The sequence below is a fragment of the Staurois parvus genome, unplaced genomic scaffold, assembly GCF_062004578.1.
Source record: "Staurois parvus isolate SC_StPar_1 unplaced genomic scaffold, SC_StPar_1.0 ptg000087l, whole genome shotgun sequence".
Lineage (NCBI taxonomy): Eukaryota > Metazoa > Chordata > Amphibia > Anura > Ranidae > Staurois > Staurois parvus.
The window spans coordinates 12,658,715-12,674,139 of NW_028317883.1; the positions used below are offsets into that span (position 1 = coordinate 12,658,715).

Consider the following 15,425-nt stretch of genomic DNA (forward strand, 5'->3'; position numbering starts at 1 on the left):
CACGCGTTTTTGATGTATTCTCCGGGAGGGGGGCAGGGGGGAGGGTGTTGGCTTATAGGAAAGTATGACACATCTGTTCATGGAGTTCTCTGGCACTCAAGTCTCATCAAAGTAGTGCAGGAATCTTTATGTGACCCAAGTCACATGGTAGGATTAGGGTTAAGGGCTAGGGTTAAATATTAGGGCTAGATTTAGGGTTAGTGGTAATCATTAGGGTTAAGGTTAGTGGTAATTGTTAGGGTTAGTGTTCTAACAATTACTGCTAACACTAACCCTAGAATTTAATCCTAACCCTAGTCCGTAACACTAACCCTAACCTATAACCCTAAACCTAGCCCTTAACCCTAGCATGTGACTTTGGACACATAAAGATTCCTGCACTACTTTTTTATTATTATACAGGATTTATATAGTGCCAACAGTTTGCACATCTCTTTACAAAATGAAGGCAGACATTACAGTCACAATACAATTTGGTACAGGAGAAATCAAAGGGCCCTGCTCGTTAAAGCTTACAATTTACTTTGATGCTTACAGTAAGTATCAGAGAGCGTAAAGTTGCATCAAAGTCGCACTCCGTGAACAGAACACATACTTATTAGCCAAATAAAGATTCAAAACGCATAAAAAATGCAACACTTGCATTTTTGGTGCGGGTCCATTGAAGTCTATAAGTCTGTTACATTCAAAACGCAATCTGCTGTTGGAAAAAAAGTCTCTGACTCTTTCCAAAAAATGCACCAGCTCAAAGTGCACAGATGTCAACTAGATCCATAACCATGTTAAACGGATTGTAGTGCATTTCTGCAAAACGCACTAAAAACCACATACGTGTGAATCAAGGGTAAATGGACAGTTTAATTCCAGCACTGCAAGCTGTCTTTGAGTGTCTGTTCACAATTTGTACATGTATCATTGTGTGTTTCACCATACATTTTGCTGAGCTTTCATTCACTTCCATTGGTTTTAATGGGCTCCTTGATATGTGTACATTAACATTTTTAACAACCTGCGCCAATGCATTGTGCATACTTACAGTGGGGCAAAAAAGTATTTAGTCAGCCACCAATTGTGCAAGTTCTCCCACTTAAAAAGATGAGAGAGGCCTGTAATAGACCTCAACTATGAGAGACAAAATGAGAAAAAAAATCCAGGCAATCACATTGGCTGATTTGGAAAGAATTTATTTGCAAATTATGGTGGAAAATAAGTATTTGGTCACCTACAAACAAGCAAGATTTCTGGCTCTCACAGATCTGTACCTTCTTCTTTAAGAGGCTCCTCTGTCCTGCACTCATTACCTGTATCAATGGCACCTGTTTGAACTTGTTATCAGTATAAAAGACACCTGTCCACAACCTCAAACAGTCACACTCCAAACTCCACTATGGTGAAGACCAAAGAGCTGTCGAAGGACACCAGAAACAAAATTGTAGACCTGCACCAGGCTGGGAAGACTGAATCTGCAATAGGCAAGCAGCTTGGTGTGAACAAAGCAACTGTGGGAGCAATAATTAGAAAATGATAAGACATACAAGACAACTGATAATCTCCCTCGATCTGGGGCTCCACGCAAGATCTCACCCCGTGGGGTCAAAATGATCACAAGAACGGTGAGCAAAAATCCCAGGACCACACGGAGGGACCTAGTGAATGATCTGCAGAGAGCTGGGACCAACGTAACAAAGGCTACCATCAGTAACACACTACGCTGCCAGGGACTCAGATCCTGCAGTGCCAGACGTGTCCCCCTGCTTAAGCCAGTACATGTTCGGGCCCGTCTGAAGTTTGCTAGAGAGCATTTGGATGATCCAGAAGAGGATTGGTAGAATGTCATATAGTCAGATGAAACCAAAATAGAACTGTTTGGTAGAAACACAACTCGTCGTGTTTGGAGGAGAGAGAATGCTGAGCTGCATCCAAAGAACACCATACCTACTGTGAAGCATGGGGGTGGCAACATTTTGCTTTGGGGCTGTTTCTCCGCAAAGGGACCAGGACGACTGATCCATGTACAGGACAGAATGAATGGGGCCATGTATCGTGAGATTTTGAGTGCAAACCTCCTTCCATCAGCAAGGGCATTGAAGATGAAATGTGGCTGGGTCTTCCAACATGACAATGATCCCAAACATACCGCCCGGGCAACCAAGGAGTGGCTTCGTAAGAAGCATTTCAAGGTCCTGGAGTGGCCTAGCCAGTCTTCAGATCCCAACCCCATAGAAAACCTTTGGAGGGAGTTGAAAGTCCGTGTTGCCCAGTGACAACCCCAAAACATCACTGCTCTAGAGGAGATCTGCATGGAGGAATGGGCCAACATACCAGCAACAGTGTGTGCCAACCTTGTGAAGACTTACAGGAAACGTTTGACCTCTGTCATTGCCAACAAAGGATATATAACAAAGTATTGAGATGAACTTTTGATATTGACCAAATACTTATTTTCCACCATAATTTGCAAATAAATTCTTTCCAAATCAGCCAATGTGATTGTCTGGATTTTTTTTCTCATTTTGTCTCTAATAGTTGAGGTCTACCTATGATGCCAATTACAGGCCTCTCTCATCTTTTTAAGTGGGAGAACTTGCACAATTGGTGGCTGACTAAATACTTTTTTGCCCCACTGTAAATATGGGCCATTGAGAATGTGTGTGCATGCAACATGTCAGTAATAACGTAAATAAACCCACACCTAGACCCAATAAAAAACTTAGTGCTGCTGTTCATTGATGAAAAAACAAGATTTATCCTTATATTTTTTATTTCATTCAGTAATTTTTTACAAGAATAATATCTGTTTTTCTTATGATCAATTTTCATTATATATACTTTTTATATTGTTATTTTTGTATTTTTATTTAATTTCTATATAATTTCATTGTCATAATTATATGATTATTATGGTATCGATTAATTAATTTAGTTTTGTATGGAATATGATTAGTATTCTTTGATTTTTTTCTGATTTAAAACATTGTATTATTGTATTGTAATTGGTAGTCGCAAGTTTCCGATTGGGAAGTGAGTTAGCAGCAGCATAAGCCATGTAAGTAGAGTTAACAAGGATTAGCAAATCAGTGAAGAGAGAGGAATAATAACGAAGTATATTTTGAAGCAGGAACCGGAGATCACAGTCTTTGATAACGCCCTGGAGGAGGGGCAAAATGCGTTGACGCAATTTCCGGTTTTGATGGAGGCTTGGTGACGTCATGTCCGGTGAGTGGAGCGCATGTTAGCTGCGGCGCTCCAGAGCCATCTTGGTGTAGTGGAGGACACACTGTAGCCGGTCTGAGTTTCCAGGCACTGCTGCCATTTCATTTGCTATGGAAAGCTATAATTGATGTGATCTATTTACCTCTCTGATGGGAAAAAGTTGATCTAAGGAGGCTTTTTATTTACTTGTACAATGTGAGTACATATGATGCATCGGTGTTAATTAATTAAAAAATTATTTGCAGTATTACACTATTAGTGTCTCTATTATCTCTTTGCATTTCATCAACCTTGCGGTTGGTCGTTTGGAGCTTCCCAAGCTGGAATTTTCAAATTTGGAGGATATATTTTATCCATAAAGCGTGTTTGACTCTTAAGCCCTGTAGAATAGTCTGCCTTAAAAAAGATTTTACAGCAAGTACAATTATGTTATTTTCTTTATTGTCTATTGGGAAACACAGGATTGTACAATAGTCTATGACATGTGCTTTTGGTACCTGCATGTACTAATCTACATGTCATAGGCTATTGTACAATCCTGCTTCCCTCAGTGGACTTCAGTAGAAAGATTTTTCAGTACAAAAATCTTATTTTCTTTATCATCTGTGATTGGACACAGGGTTGTATAAGTCCTCATGCACACTGGACATTTTTACAGCTACTGTTTTTGGCTGTTGGCGTTTTCTTTTCTACAGCCAGTAAACTCCCCAGCATGTTATCATATGTGTCCGTGCACATATAGGCTTTAATCAGCGTGTTTTGACAGGAGCGTTTTTTGGCTGGAAAAAAACCCAGAACTAGTGGGTTTCGAGAGGAGTTTTTTAGCTGTAAAAACGCTCTAACGCTGGTAATCACGGTAAAATGCAACAAACAAGGATTTTTGGGTGGTTTTTTTTAGCAAAAATTCTATTTTTTGTGTACAAAAACGCCAAAAAACTCAAACGTGGAAAAACGTGGCTAAACACAGCTAAATGGTTAGCACTTCCGCTTGGCAGTACTAGGGTCGTTGGTTCGAATCTCAACCATGGCACCACATCTCTGGAGTTTGCATGTTCTCCCTGTGCCTATGTGGGTTTCCTCCGGGTACACCGGTTTCCTCCCACACTCCAAAGACATGCTGGTAGGTTAATTGGATCCTGTCTAAATTGTCCCTAGTATGTGTATGTATGAATGTAAGTTAGAGACCTTAGATTGTACACCCCTTGAGGACAGGGACTGATGTGACTGTATAATATATATGTAAAGCGCTGCGTAAATTGACGATGCTATATAAGTACCTATAATAAATAAAACAAATAATAAATGCAAATGCAAATAATGCAAAAATGCTGAAAAACTTAAATTTTTTTAACGCAACTTTACACAGCTAATGCTACCAGCGTTATTAAAATGCCCAGTGTGCGTGGAGCCGTACATGTGTTTTTGGTAGCTGCATATAGTCTACATGTCATAGATTATCTTGTGTTCCTCGTTGGGTTTAAAAAAAGGAAGCATAAGAATTTTTTTTTCTCTTTTGTTTCCTTTATTGTCCATTGGGGGACACAGGATTGTAGCATAATCTATGACATGTGGACAATATGCAGCTGCTAAAAAACACACGTGATAGACTATTCTTTAGTCCGTGTCCCTCAATGGATTTCAAGAAAAAAGATTTTTCTGTCAGCAGTACAGTATATTATTAGTTTTTTATGCCCTTTGTTATACAGATCATACTTAATATGTATGCTGGGAGTGAGTGTTGTGGGTTTAGTAAGCACAGCAGCATGCTGATGCAGACCTTAGCATCTGTTTTGTGTTATTCCTTCCTGTGTCTCCATCCTATAAACTGCTGGTTGTCATAGTGAAGTTTAGGCTGACACCTCTCACACTGGTAGGAGATCCCATTACACGCATGCTCAGTGTCTCTGCAGTCTCCCCCTCCCTCCCTTCAGCTGTGCTCTCAAGTCTCCAGCGGGCAGAGAGGACCAGTGTTATCCCTGATGGCATCTGCTGCTGTGTGCCTACAGCCAGCCTGGTCACCGCTGTGGATATAAAGGGAAGGATCGGCTCTTGTCATCTGCAGATGATGATCGCTTATCTGGCAAGAGGCAATCTGCAGGATATCCTCAATGAAGGCTTCCCTGAGGTATCAACATGAAAAGCTGTATGTGTGAGGGGCCAGTTGTGCTGCAGCTATATGACTAGGGGCGAACGGAGAAGTTTGCTGAACTTTGGGGGGTCCTGATTGCCTTTGTAGAGCTTAATGCCAGAGGTGGTCTTTGCATTGGGTATAACATTTACTATAGTATAGGGAGGAATTAATGAGAAACACACAAGCTGGTATTATTCCATTTAGCGAATAGATCACGTTACATAGATCTCTATTAACGTGAGGTCTTCTTATACTGTAGATGTGTTCTGTTTATGCTCTGTATGAGACAGGAAGCAGTGTGTGTCTGAGGGTTTCTATCAGATGTTATCAGTGTATGATCACAGCTTGTATTTCTCCAACATGTGTATACGTTTACTGTAACTATAACAATGTGTATATTGTTCCACAATGACATGACTTTCACATGGGCAGCATACTTGTCTATATGTTTGTAGGTCAGAAGATATCCCACACAGACTAAATTCTACATACAAATAGCTGAGAAGGTCAAATTGTTTACCCTCTAAACCAGATCAGGTTCTATTTAGAAAAATATTTATTGTAGATCAGACTTTCTCAACCTTTTAACTTCCAAGGAACCCTTGAAATAATTTTCAGGTCCTGGGAAACCCCAAATAAAATTAAATAATTGGATTCAGAAGAAAGAATGTATCCTACATTGGTGGTCACTGGGAAGAATGTATCAGAATACCACCCTTACAGACAGTGAAACTAGATAATTGGTGTCTTTCTAATGGCTTTGGCAGGAAGAGTTGGCCCTGGATATACAGTAGGCAGGCACCATCAGATGGGAGGTCAATTATCTTCAGATCACGGAACTCCTATCTACATCTGAAAGAACCCTGGTGTTCCATGGAACGTTGTAGATGAATGTTCGAGGCTGTTTGGATACACACACAAACATTCATATGCACGCACACACTGACAATTTGTACCCCTCTAGATTATTGTGTAATTCCTATTTATTGAAACCAATTGGAAAGTCTGATGTCTTCTTTCTGGTGACAAGGCCTTTAAGATCTGACGTGAGGTGAAGTAGCTGAACTTGTACCCATGCTGGAGATAATGAAACCTGGAGATCAGTATAAGGCCTAGGTTCACATCTATACAGTTTTCTTTTGCGGTGCGTTTTGTGTTTTTGCACACGCATTTTTTTAGGTTTTTTTAATACATTTTGCATTTTTATGCTTTTATTTTGGACAGTATGTTGTTGGGCAGATTAAAAAACACAAAACACGTCAAAAATGCTTCAAAAACACACTACATGTTTTTCTGCAGCATCTCCATTGAAGTCTGTTGAACTGGAAATGCACTATTTTGCTTTTTAAAAAGTCCTAGACCCTTTCCAAAAAGCCGCTGAAAAAAGCATAGATGTGAACGTGTCCCATTGGAAATCATGTTAAATGGACAGTGGTTCATTTTGCAAAAAGCACCAAAAAACGCATAGGTGTGAACCAGGCCTAAATGAAAATATTTACCAAATACATATATATATTTATTTATTTCAGGTACTTATATAGCGCCGTCCATTTACGCAGCGCTTTACATATATATTGTACATTCACATCAGTCCGTAACCCTCAAGGGGTGTACAATCTAAGGTCTCTAACTCACATTCATACATACATATACTTGGGCCAATTTAGACAGGATCCAATTAACCTACCAGCATGTCTTTGGAGTGTGGGAGGAAACCGGAGTACCCGGAGGAAACCCACGCAGGCACAGGGAGAACATGCAAACTCCAGGCAGGATGTGCCGTGGCCGGGATTTGAACCAACGACCCTAGTACTGCCAGGTGGAAGTGCTAACCATTTAGCCACTGTGTAATAATATATATATTGCATTTTAAAAGGTCACACAATGAGATATACTGGAAGTGGTTACATTAGGTAGAATCTAGGAGCGGATACTTTGCATGATATTGTGTATTTGGTGAAATATGTCATTCTGGGATGGCAGGATATGCTGTGACTGTGAGTTGTATGACTGCTGAAGCTCCCTCTGCTTGTACGATGCCTGTGTTTCTGGGGGTAGAATTTTCCCAGGATATGTCACAGTCTTGTCACATGGGACTAGGTTTCAGATTACAAAGACGTGTAAGGTTAGTTTACGTAAGCTTGGGATCTACAGATTTAAATGGAATCCCTACCTGAGCACACGTGCCACTGGAGATGCACTAATCTGCACGCTAACCCAGCTGTCTTTACTTTACCTGAAACGTGCAATGATTTATTGGATGATCATGTAGTAAAAAGCAGTGCAATATGCAAAACACCTCTATCTCATGAGGGTAACCTGCTGCTTTCAAGGCTTTTTGGTGGAGGTTTGGACTAACTGCACTCAGATGGTGCCTCTTCTGTTCTCTCCCCATCACGTTTTTTGAACAAACCCAAGTAAAGTATGTCAGTTGGATAAGAGTGAAGCACTGCACAGACAACATTTGTTCTTTTTCCATAGATGAATGTTAATCACTTGCCTACTAGGCACTTATACCCCCTGCCTGCCCAGACCAATTTTCAGCTTTCAGTGCTCTCACACTTTGACTGACAATTACTCAGTCATGCAAAACTGTACCCATATAAAATGTATGCCTTTTTTCACACAAATAGAGCTTTCTTTTGGCGGTATTTAATCAGCGCTGGATTTTTTATTTTTTGTGTTATAATTAAAACAAGATTTAGAAAAAAATGCATTTTTCTTTGTTTGCTGTTATAAAATTTTGCAAGTAAGTAACTTTTCCTTATACATTTTGGCCAAAATGTATACTTCTACATTGCTTTGGTAAAAATAACCCAAATCCATGTATATTATTTGGTCTGTGTGAAAGTTATAGAGTCCACAAGCTATGGTACCAATCATTGAAAACTGAAGTCGGGGGGGGGGGGGGGGATACTAAGAGCTCAGTTTTGGAAAGATTGAGTTTGAGGAAGTGGAGTGACATCCATGCCGATATGTCACTTAGTAGGTTAGTAATGCGAGAGGAGACTGAAGGGGTGAGGTGAGGGGTAGAAAGATAGATTTGTGTGTCATCAGCATAGAGATGGTACTTAAAGCCATGGGAGTTTATCAGGTGACCAAGGGAGGAGGTGTAGATGGAGAAGAGAAGGGGTCCAAGGACAGAACCTTGAGGGACCCCTACAGAAAGAGGGAGTGAAGAGGAGGAGGCAGAGTTATAGGTAACGCTGAAGGAGCACTGTGATAGGTAGGAGGAGAAACAGGAGAGAGCAGAGTCTCTGAGGCCAAGAGAGTGGAGTTATTTATTTTAGGTAATTATATAGCGCCTTCAATTTACGCAGCGCTTTACATATATATTGTACATTCACATCAGTCCGTAACCCTCAATGGGCGTACAATCTAATTTCCCTAACTCACATTCATACATACACATACTAGGGCCAATTTAGACAGGATCCAATAAACTTACCAGCATGTCTTTGGAGTGTTGGCCTGCACATCTGACTGTGCGGTGATAGGGGAATACTTGCTATTCCCGAGTTGGAGGGCAGCCAAAATAGGTTGGCAAGAGTGTCTGGGAGGTATGTTTGAGCCCTAATTCCTGGGGTCTGATGTGATGTTCTAGTTCTGGTACTGGGCCTTTCATCCAGGGGTCTAACGCCTTTGGCGTTTATCAATTAACCATTGGGGTGTATGGCGCTGCTGGTGGCTGCCTGGTTTTCAGAGCGCCATATCCTTTTTGGAGGGACACTTTCCTCCTCCGATTTGGTCGCTGATCCACTGCTTTCGAATTTATGGGTTCATACACAGAATTGGAATCAGATGATGAGAGCTCCACACTGCTCTCATCCATCATACTGAGCATATGAAACATCTCCTCACTAGTATAAATTTTTTTGATATGGCTGACTCTGGTGGCACTGTGACAAGTAGACTGCTAATAGTGGCTGTAGGACGAGTGCTCTGTTGATGGTGGCTATGTGACAGGTACTCTACTGACGGTGGCTGTGTGATGGGTACTCTGCTGATGGTGGCTATGTGACAGGTACTCTGGTGATGATGGGTACTCTGCTGATGGCGGCACTGATGGGCGACGTGCACTGCTGATGGGCACTGATGGGCAACAGGTGCACTGATGGACAATAGGTACACTGCTGATGGGCGACGGGTACACTGATGGGCACCAGTAACACCGCTGATGGGCAACAGGTACACTGATGGGCGACAGGAACACTGCTGATGGGCTACAGGTGGACTGATGCACGACAGGTACACTGATGGGTGACAGTAACACTGCTGATGGGCAACAGGTGGACTGATACATGACAGGTACACTGATGGGTGACAGTAACACTGCTGATGGGCACTGTGACAGGGGTACTGTGTTGTGTTTTGTCACAGTACAGATTAACAGTAACAGTGAGTTACCGGTCTGTGTTTACATTTGTGATCGGCTGTAATTGGACAAAGCTGATCACGTGGTAAAGAGCCACTGCGATTGGCTCCTTACCTCGATTGGTGATGTACTGTGTCCAAGGCCACAGCTCACCACCAACTGTCATGCCGTGCGCCCCCCAGGGGTGTGCATGCGCAGCTATAGTGGGAGGATGTCATATGACGTCCGTCCAGGACAAGAGAGCTCCTGCTTGTCAGTCATTTCACATATGGTGGGCGGGATCCGGTTAAAGTTGGGACAAACAAACATTGTTTAAATACAAGAGTGATGTGTATTCCTATTTGAATCTTGGTGTGTTGTGTGTATTTCTTCGAGATCTTTCAAGTAACTCAGTGTGTAACTTTTCCTGCAGGAGCTGCTTTTAGACTGGTTACCGCTGTTCTCTCTCCTGGGGCATGGTGACTGGTCTTGTATTCACCTCCTCCTGTAGTTTTCTGCAGGAAGTCTGTAGTGAGTCCTGCTGGGTCCCTCCTACAGCTCTGATCTCTGCACAGACTATGTACAGCTCAGTGAGGATGTTACTATTACTGTTACAAGGTAACATCTGGGTTCGCAAAGGCATTTGGAGCCCACAAAGTGGACTTATATACAGTACTTTGTAGCTATAGAGGAAAATAATAAAGGTTTTTGTGCCCAAGGAACTTCAGATAAAAGTGTAGACTAAATTCACAGTTGAAAGTTTTAAATTCCAAAAAGTTTTTACTTCTTTCCATCTAGTTTCCTAATCCAGACATATGTGTCACAGCCAGGATCTGACCTTCCTTATCTCAACTGCATCTAAAGCTATATGGGTTGGTTATGAACTTCCCCAGATTGTGATTGAATAGTGAAAGAACAACAACACATAGATGATGTCAGTCCTGTGTGCTCTCCCGCTTTTAACCAGCTCTTTTTGCACTGTGCAATGTACTGTAGTTAAAGCATTACTATACAGCATTACCAAATGTTTATCAGGAAACTCCAGACCAGTCATCCTAACTTCAATAGTATGTTAGATATTTGAGGGAAAGATAAGATAAGTGACAAGCAGCATGGATTTATGAAAGATCATATTTGTTAGACCAACCTGTTATCATTCTGTGAGGAAGTAAGTGAGAAATTAGATGGTGGAAGTTCAGTGGAAGTAGTTTAGACTTTGCTAAAACAATTGATTCTGTACCTCAAAAATGTTTTATCTATAAAATAAGGCCATTTGTAGCTGATTAAATTATGGAAAAAGAAATGTGAATCCCTTGGAATTAACTTGTTTTCTGCAGTAATTTGCCATAGTTGATATCTGATCCTCATCTATAGTAAGTCACAACAATTAACAAACACAATGTGTTTAAAGTGTTAATAAACCCACTACAGTAAAATCAGGCTGTAGATGCAGTAAAGAATGCTTGTTCTACTCACTGTGGAACCTAAGGGGTTAATACATATTGTGTAAAAAGGCTGTTTGACCCTGTCTTCTCTGATCCTCCCCTTCTTCTACAGTCCCCAATCCATCTGATAGTACACAGCCATAGGAGGCACTGTGCACATGCTCAGTTTGATGTGTATTGCTAGAGGGTTTTTTTCTTTTTGGGGGAAGGTGGATGTGCTCGGCACAGCACTGTCCTGACAGAGGGTCAGGAGTCATGCAGCCTCATAGGACATTCAGAGGAGAATGAAAACCCCTCCTACAAGCTTTAATCAGTGCTCGACTGGACAATAGAAGTCACAAGACTGCTATATACTGCTGGTGCAAAAGGTATTTAGCATTTTATACTAAAATAATTCTATTTCCCTGCTGTGGGTACTGTGGGAAACCAAATATAGTGAATGCAGTGTCATGGGTTCAGTATTACTTTAAGCTGCAAACAAACAGTTCTAATTTTTGTGGCTTTAGTAAGCACCCATTAAACATTCACAGTGCTGGAGGAAAAAGTAAGTGAACAAATTGACTAATTATGCCACGGAACACTAAGTGGAGTCAGTAGGCTGCGCACCTGGAGTCCAATTAATGAAATTAGTTTGGAGGTGTGGTTTAGATCTATTTTGATTTATAAAAGACACTCAAACATTTTAAGATTGCTGTTCATAAACATCAGCTGAGGTGAACCTTTCCTTTCAAAAACAAGCTCTCTGAAGACATATGATCTAGAGTAGTTAATCTGCATATGGCTGGAAAGGGATACAAAGCAATCTCAAAGTGTTTAGGCTTTCATCAGTCCACAGTTAGATGTAATGTCTATAAATGGAGGCAGTTTAGTGCTGTGGCTATTGTGCAGAATCCACAATAAGGAAAAAAGGGACCCAAAAGTAACAGCTAAGGACATCACTGTAACCGGCAAACATCCTTTTTCATGAGTCTAGCATACGTAAGTCTTTGAACAGGGAGGGTGTCCATGGCAGAGCACCACAGAGGAAGCTGCTGCTCTCCTAAAGAAAAAATAGCTTTTGGGAATTCATCTTGGATATCTTGGATAACTTCTCCATCCATGGAATTTCTTTGCTACTAAATATTCCACAGTAAACTGTTAGTAGTATTATAACAAAGAGGAAGCAACTTGGAACAACAGCAACTCAGCCACGAAGTAGTAGGCCATGTAAAATGACAGAGCGGGGTCAGGGCATGCCAACTGTCTGCAGAGCCAATAGCTAAAGACCTCCAAACTTTGTGTGGCCTTCAGATTAGCATGCAGTGGTATAAAGCATGCCACAATTGAACTCTAGAGCAGTGGATACGTGTTCTCTGGGGTGACAAATCCGATGGACATGTCAGTTGCCAGGAGAACGGTACTTGCCTGACTGCATTGTGCCAAGTGTAAAGTTTGGTGGAGGGGGATTATAGTGTGGGGTTGTTTTTCAGGGGCTGGGCTTGACCCCTTAGTTCCAGTGAAGGGAACTTTTATGACGTCAATATACAAAGACATTTTGGACAATTTCATGCTTCCAACTTTGTGGGAACAGTTTGGGGATGGCCCTTTTGTGTTCCAACATGATTGCGCACCAGTGCACAAAGCAAGGTCCATAAAGACATGGATGAGAGACTTTGTTGTGGAGTAACTTGACTGGCCTGCACAGAGTCCTGACTTCAACCCAATAGAACACCTTCGGGATAGATTAGAGCAGAGACTGTGAGCCAAGCCTTCTCGTCCAACATCAGTGCCTGACCTCACAAATGTGCTTCTGGAAGAATGGTCAAACATTCCCATAGACACACTGCTAAACCTTGTGGACAGCCTTCCCAGAAGAGTTGAAGTTGTTATAGCTGCAAAGGGTGGGCCAACTCAATATTGAACCCTACGGACTAAGACTGGGATGCCATTATAGTTCATGTGAGTGTAAAGGCAGGTGTCATATTACTTTTGGCAATATAGTTTGTGTGTATATATATCTATATTGAGAATTCATGGGGCCCTGCCACCCTCCACTATATGAGAATAAAGGAGAAGTATAGCCAAAGCTATTTTGGCTGTACTTCTCCTGTAGGTCACAGGGGTGCAGTTCGATCTGCACTCCTGTTACCCATTTTCAGCCAACAGCGGGCTTAAGTCCACTGTCAGTGGATACCACTCTGACTATCCAGGCTTTGAAAAGATCCTGCCCATAAGGTTGGTATCCACATAGAAGCCTGGACAGGCACCTGGCTGAGCCTTTCAGTGATCCACCAAGAGCCTGAGCCAGCCCATGCTGCCCTCTCCACAGCCCAGCGCTCCAGTGAGTGCTAGAGGGGCAGAGGGAGAGCCGGAGACTGACAGTCACGGCTCTCTGCTCAGGGCAGCGGTGTTTGATCGCTCAGTTCTCACTGTATAGCCGGTGAGGGACAGATGCAGCATCAGGTGAATGCTGCATCCACCTAGGTAAGTATAAATGTTATAAAAGTCCATAGTTCTCTTTTCAGAAATGGTTGGAAAAAATGACACAGTATTCTCAAAGGTGCAGTTTGAGAAGCTCCAGCATGTGTTTTGTGAGCAGAGAAAACTGTGTTTAAAATGTCCTCTGGGTTTGGTAGTCCTAGATAGGGGTCTAGAGTTTGAAGTCTCCAGAGTGTCTTGGGTAGGACAGAACCTTCAGTCCCGTGTCCTGGATTTTGTGAGATACCCGCAGCCTGTGTGAGTGCACTGGTACACAGGGTCCTTATAAGTCAGATCTGAGAGTAGCTCAGAGCAGTAGGAGTTGCAGTTGCTGCTGTTTGGAGGTAGAGCTGGGAGTTCCTGCTGGAGACTGCACCCCTTGTCAGGGGGATTCCTTGCCCAAGGACTGGGAGAGTCCGGACAGCTACGCAAGTCTGGGAGACTGAGAAGGCTGGTAGGTCCAGGAGTGAAACTGGAAGCCTCTAGAGCAGGCATCACTAAATGACGGACCAGGGTCCGGATGTGGACCGAGTCACTGTCCTATCTGGACCCATGCAGTTCTGCCATTTAAGAGCCCTTTCTTCCCCCAGCTGTCTCACGGTTGTCCTCACAGAGCTGACAGTGGGAGGCAGGACAGTTCTGGGTGGAGGGTGGGAGCTGCCTGAGGTTAACAAGCAGGTGATTGGTTGCTAGGATGAAGGGCAGTCCTAGCAATCTATCACTGTCTGTCAAGCACTGTCTGTGTAAGGTAGGACAGTAGGGGGGCGAAGTTAAAGGGGCTAAGGACATTAGTGTGAAAGGAGGCCGAGGACAGTAATGTGGGGGGGAGGGGGCTCTGAGGACAGTACTGTTGGGGCTGAGGACAGTAACATGGGGGGGGGCTTAGGACAGTAATGTGGGAGCTGAGGACAGTAACATGGGGGGGTCTGGGGACAGTAATGTGGGGGGGGGGGGGAATGATGTAAAAAGTGGCAGAGTACTCTGCAGTGAAGGGGGCAGAGGACAGTACTGATGGGGGGGATGATGACAAGGAAGTGTGAGAACACTACTGTGGAGGGGGTGATGTAAAGGGGGAGCTGAGGACACTCATCAAGACGGATCTTGCTGTGAATGAAGAGGGGACTGTGATGTGCAGTGGGGATTGAGGACACTGATGTGAGAACAGGTTCAAATCTGTAGATCTGTACATGTGCATTTGGTGTACGCGTTGTGGGTAGGTCAGCACTACCTGCTAGAAACATGAAAAAGTCCCTGACCCTTTTTTTCAAAATTGCACCCCAGCAACGCGTGGTTTGGCGCACACGAAAGTGCACCACTGGCCTACATGAGATGCTCTGATGCATGCAAATTTTACTGCCCAACCCGTGGTGAATTTTAATTCAATACCCCTGCTCTAGAGGATCAAGGTTAAGGGGCTGCAAAACCCTATCAAGAGGACAGAAGTGGGTCTGTACAGCAAGGTGCTGCAACTAAGGCTGGGAGAGCCTGAATAGCCCATGGTAGGAGACCAACTAGAGCAGCACTTCCCTGTTTGATTCCTAGTGTGAACGGGGGCTTAGTGATCCAGAAGTTGATAAGCGGAAGCATATTTCTTTTTGTTTACAAAAATGAATGTATTTACCTAAATACGCCGTGCATTTGTGATCTTCTCCCTTGGTATCTGTAAATACAAATATCAGCATTTTAAATGGAGAGTTTTTGACACCCTTGTGGCTATTCACTTGGCAGTCCCTGTGTATTTCTACTTGTAAAATGAAGTCATGTCTGAAGATTAATGATGAGTACAGAGCAGTCCAGCTGTCAGCCTGCAATAAGTAATATTTAT

General features: G+C 42.7%; 1 protein-coding gene across 3 annotated transcripts in view; it reads left to right on the plus strand.

Annotated features, from left to right (window-relative positions):
- DIXDC1 (DIX domain containing 1) overlaps positions 1-15,425 on the plus strand; it is a 307,504-nt gene that overhangs the window by 25,118 nt on the left and 266,961 nt on the right. For 2 of the 3 annotated variants that reach the window (XM_089670197.1, XM_089670199.1), the window contains exon 1: positions 5,134-5,338. The exons of the other annotated variant lie outside the window; for it this stretch is intronic. In XM_089670197.1, coding sequence (XP_089526323.1) covers positions 5,276-5,338 — 63 coding nt within the window. In that variant the 5' untranslated portion in view covers positions 5,134-5,275. Of the gene's footprint in view, positions 1-5,133; positions 5,339-15,425 lie in introns of those variants that run through there. 3 annotated transcript variants of the gene reach the window in all.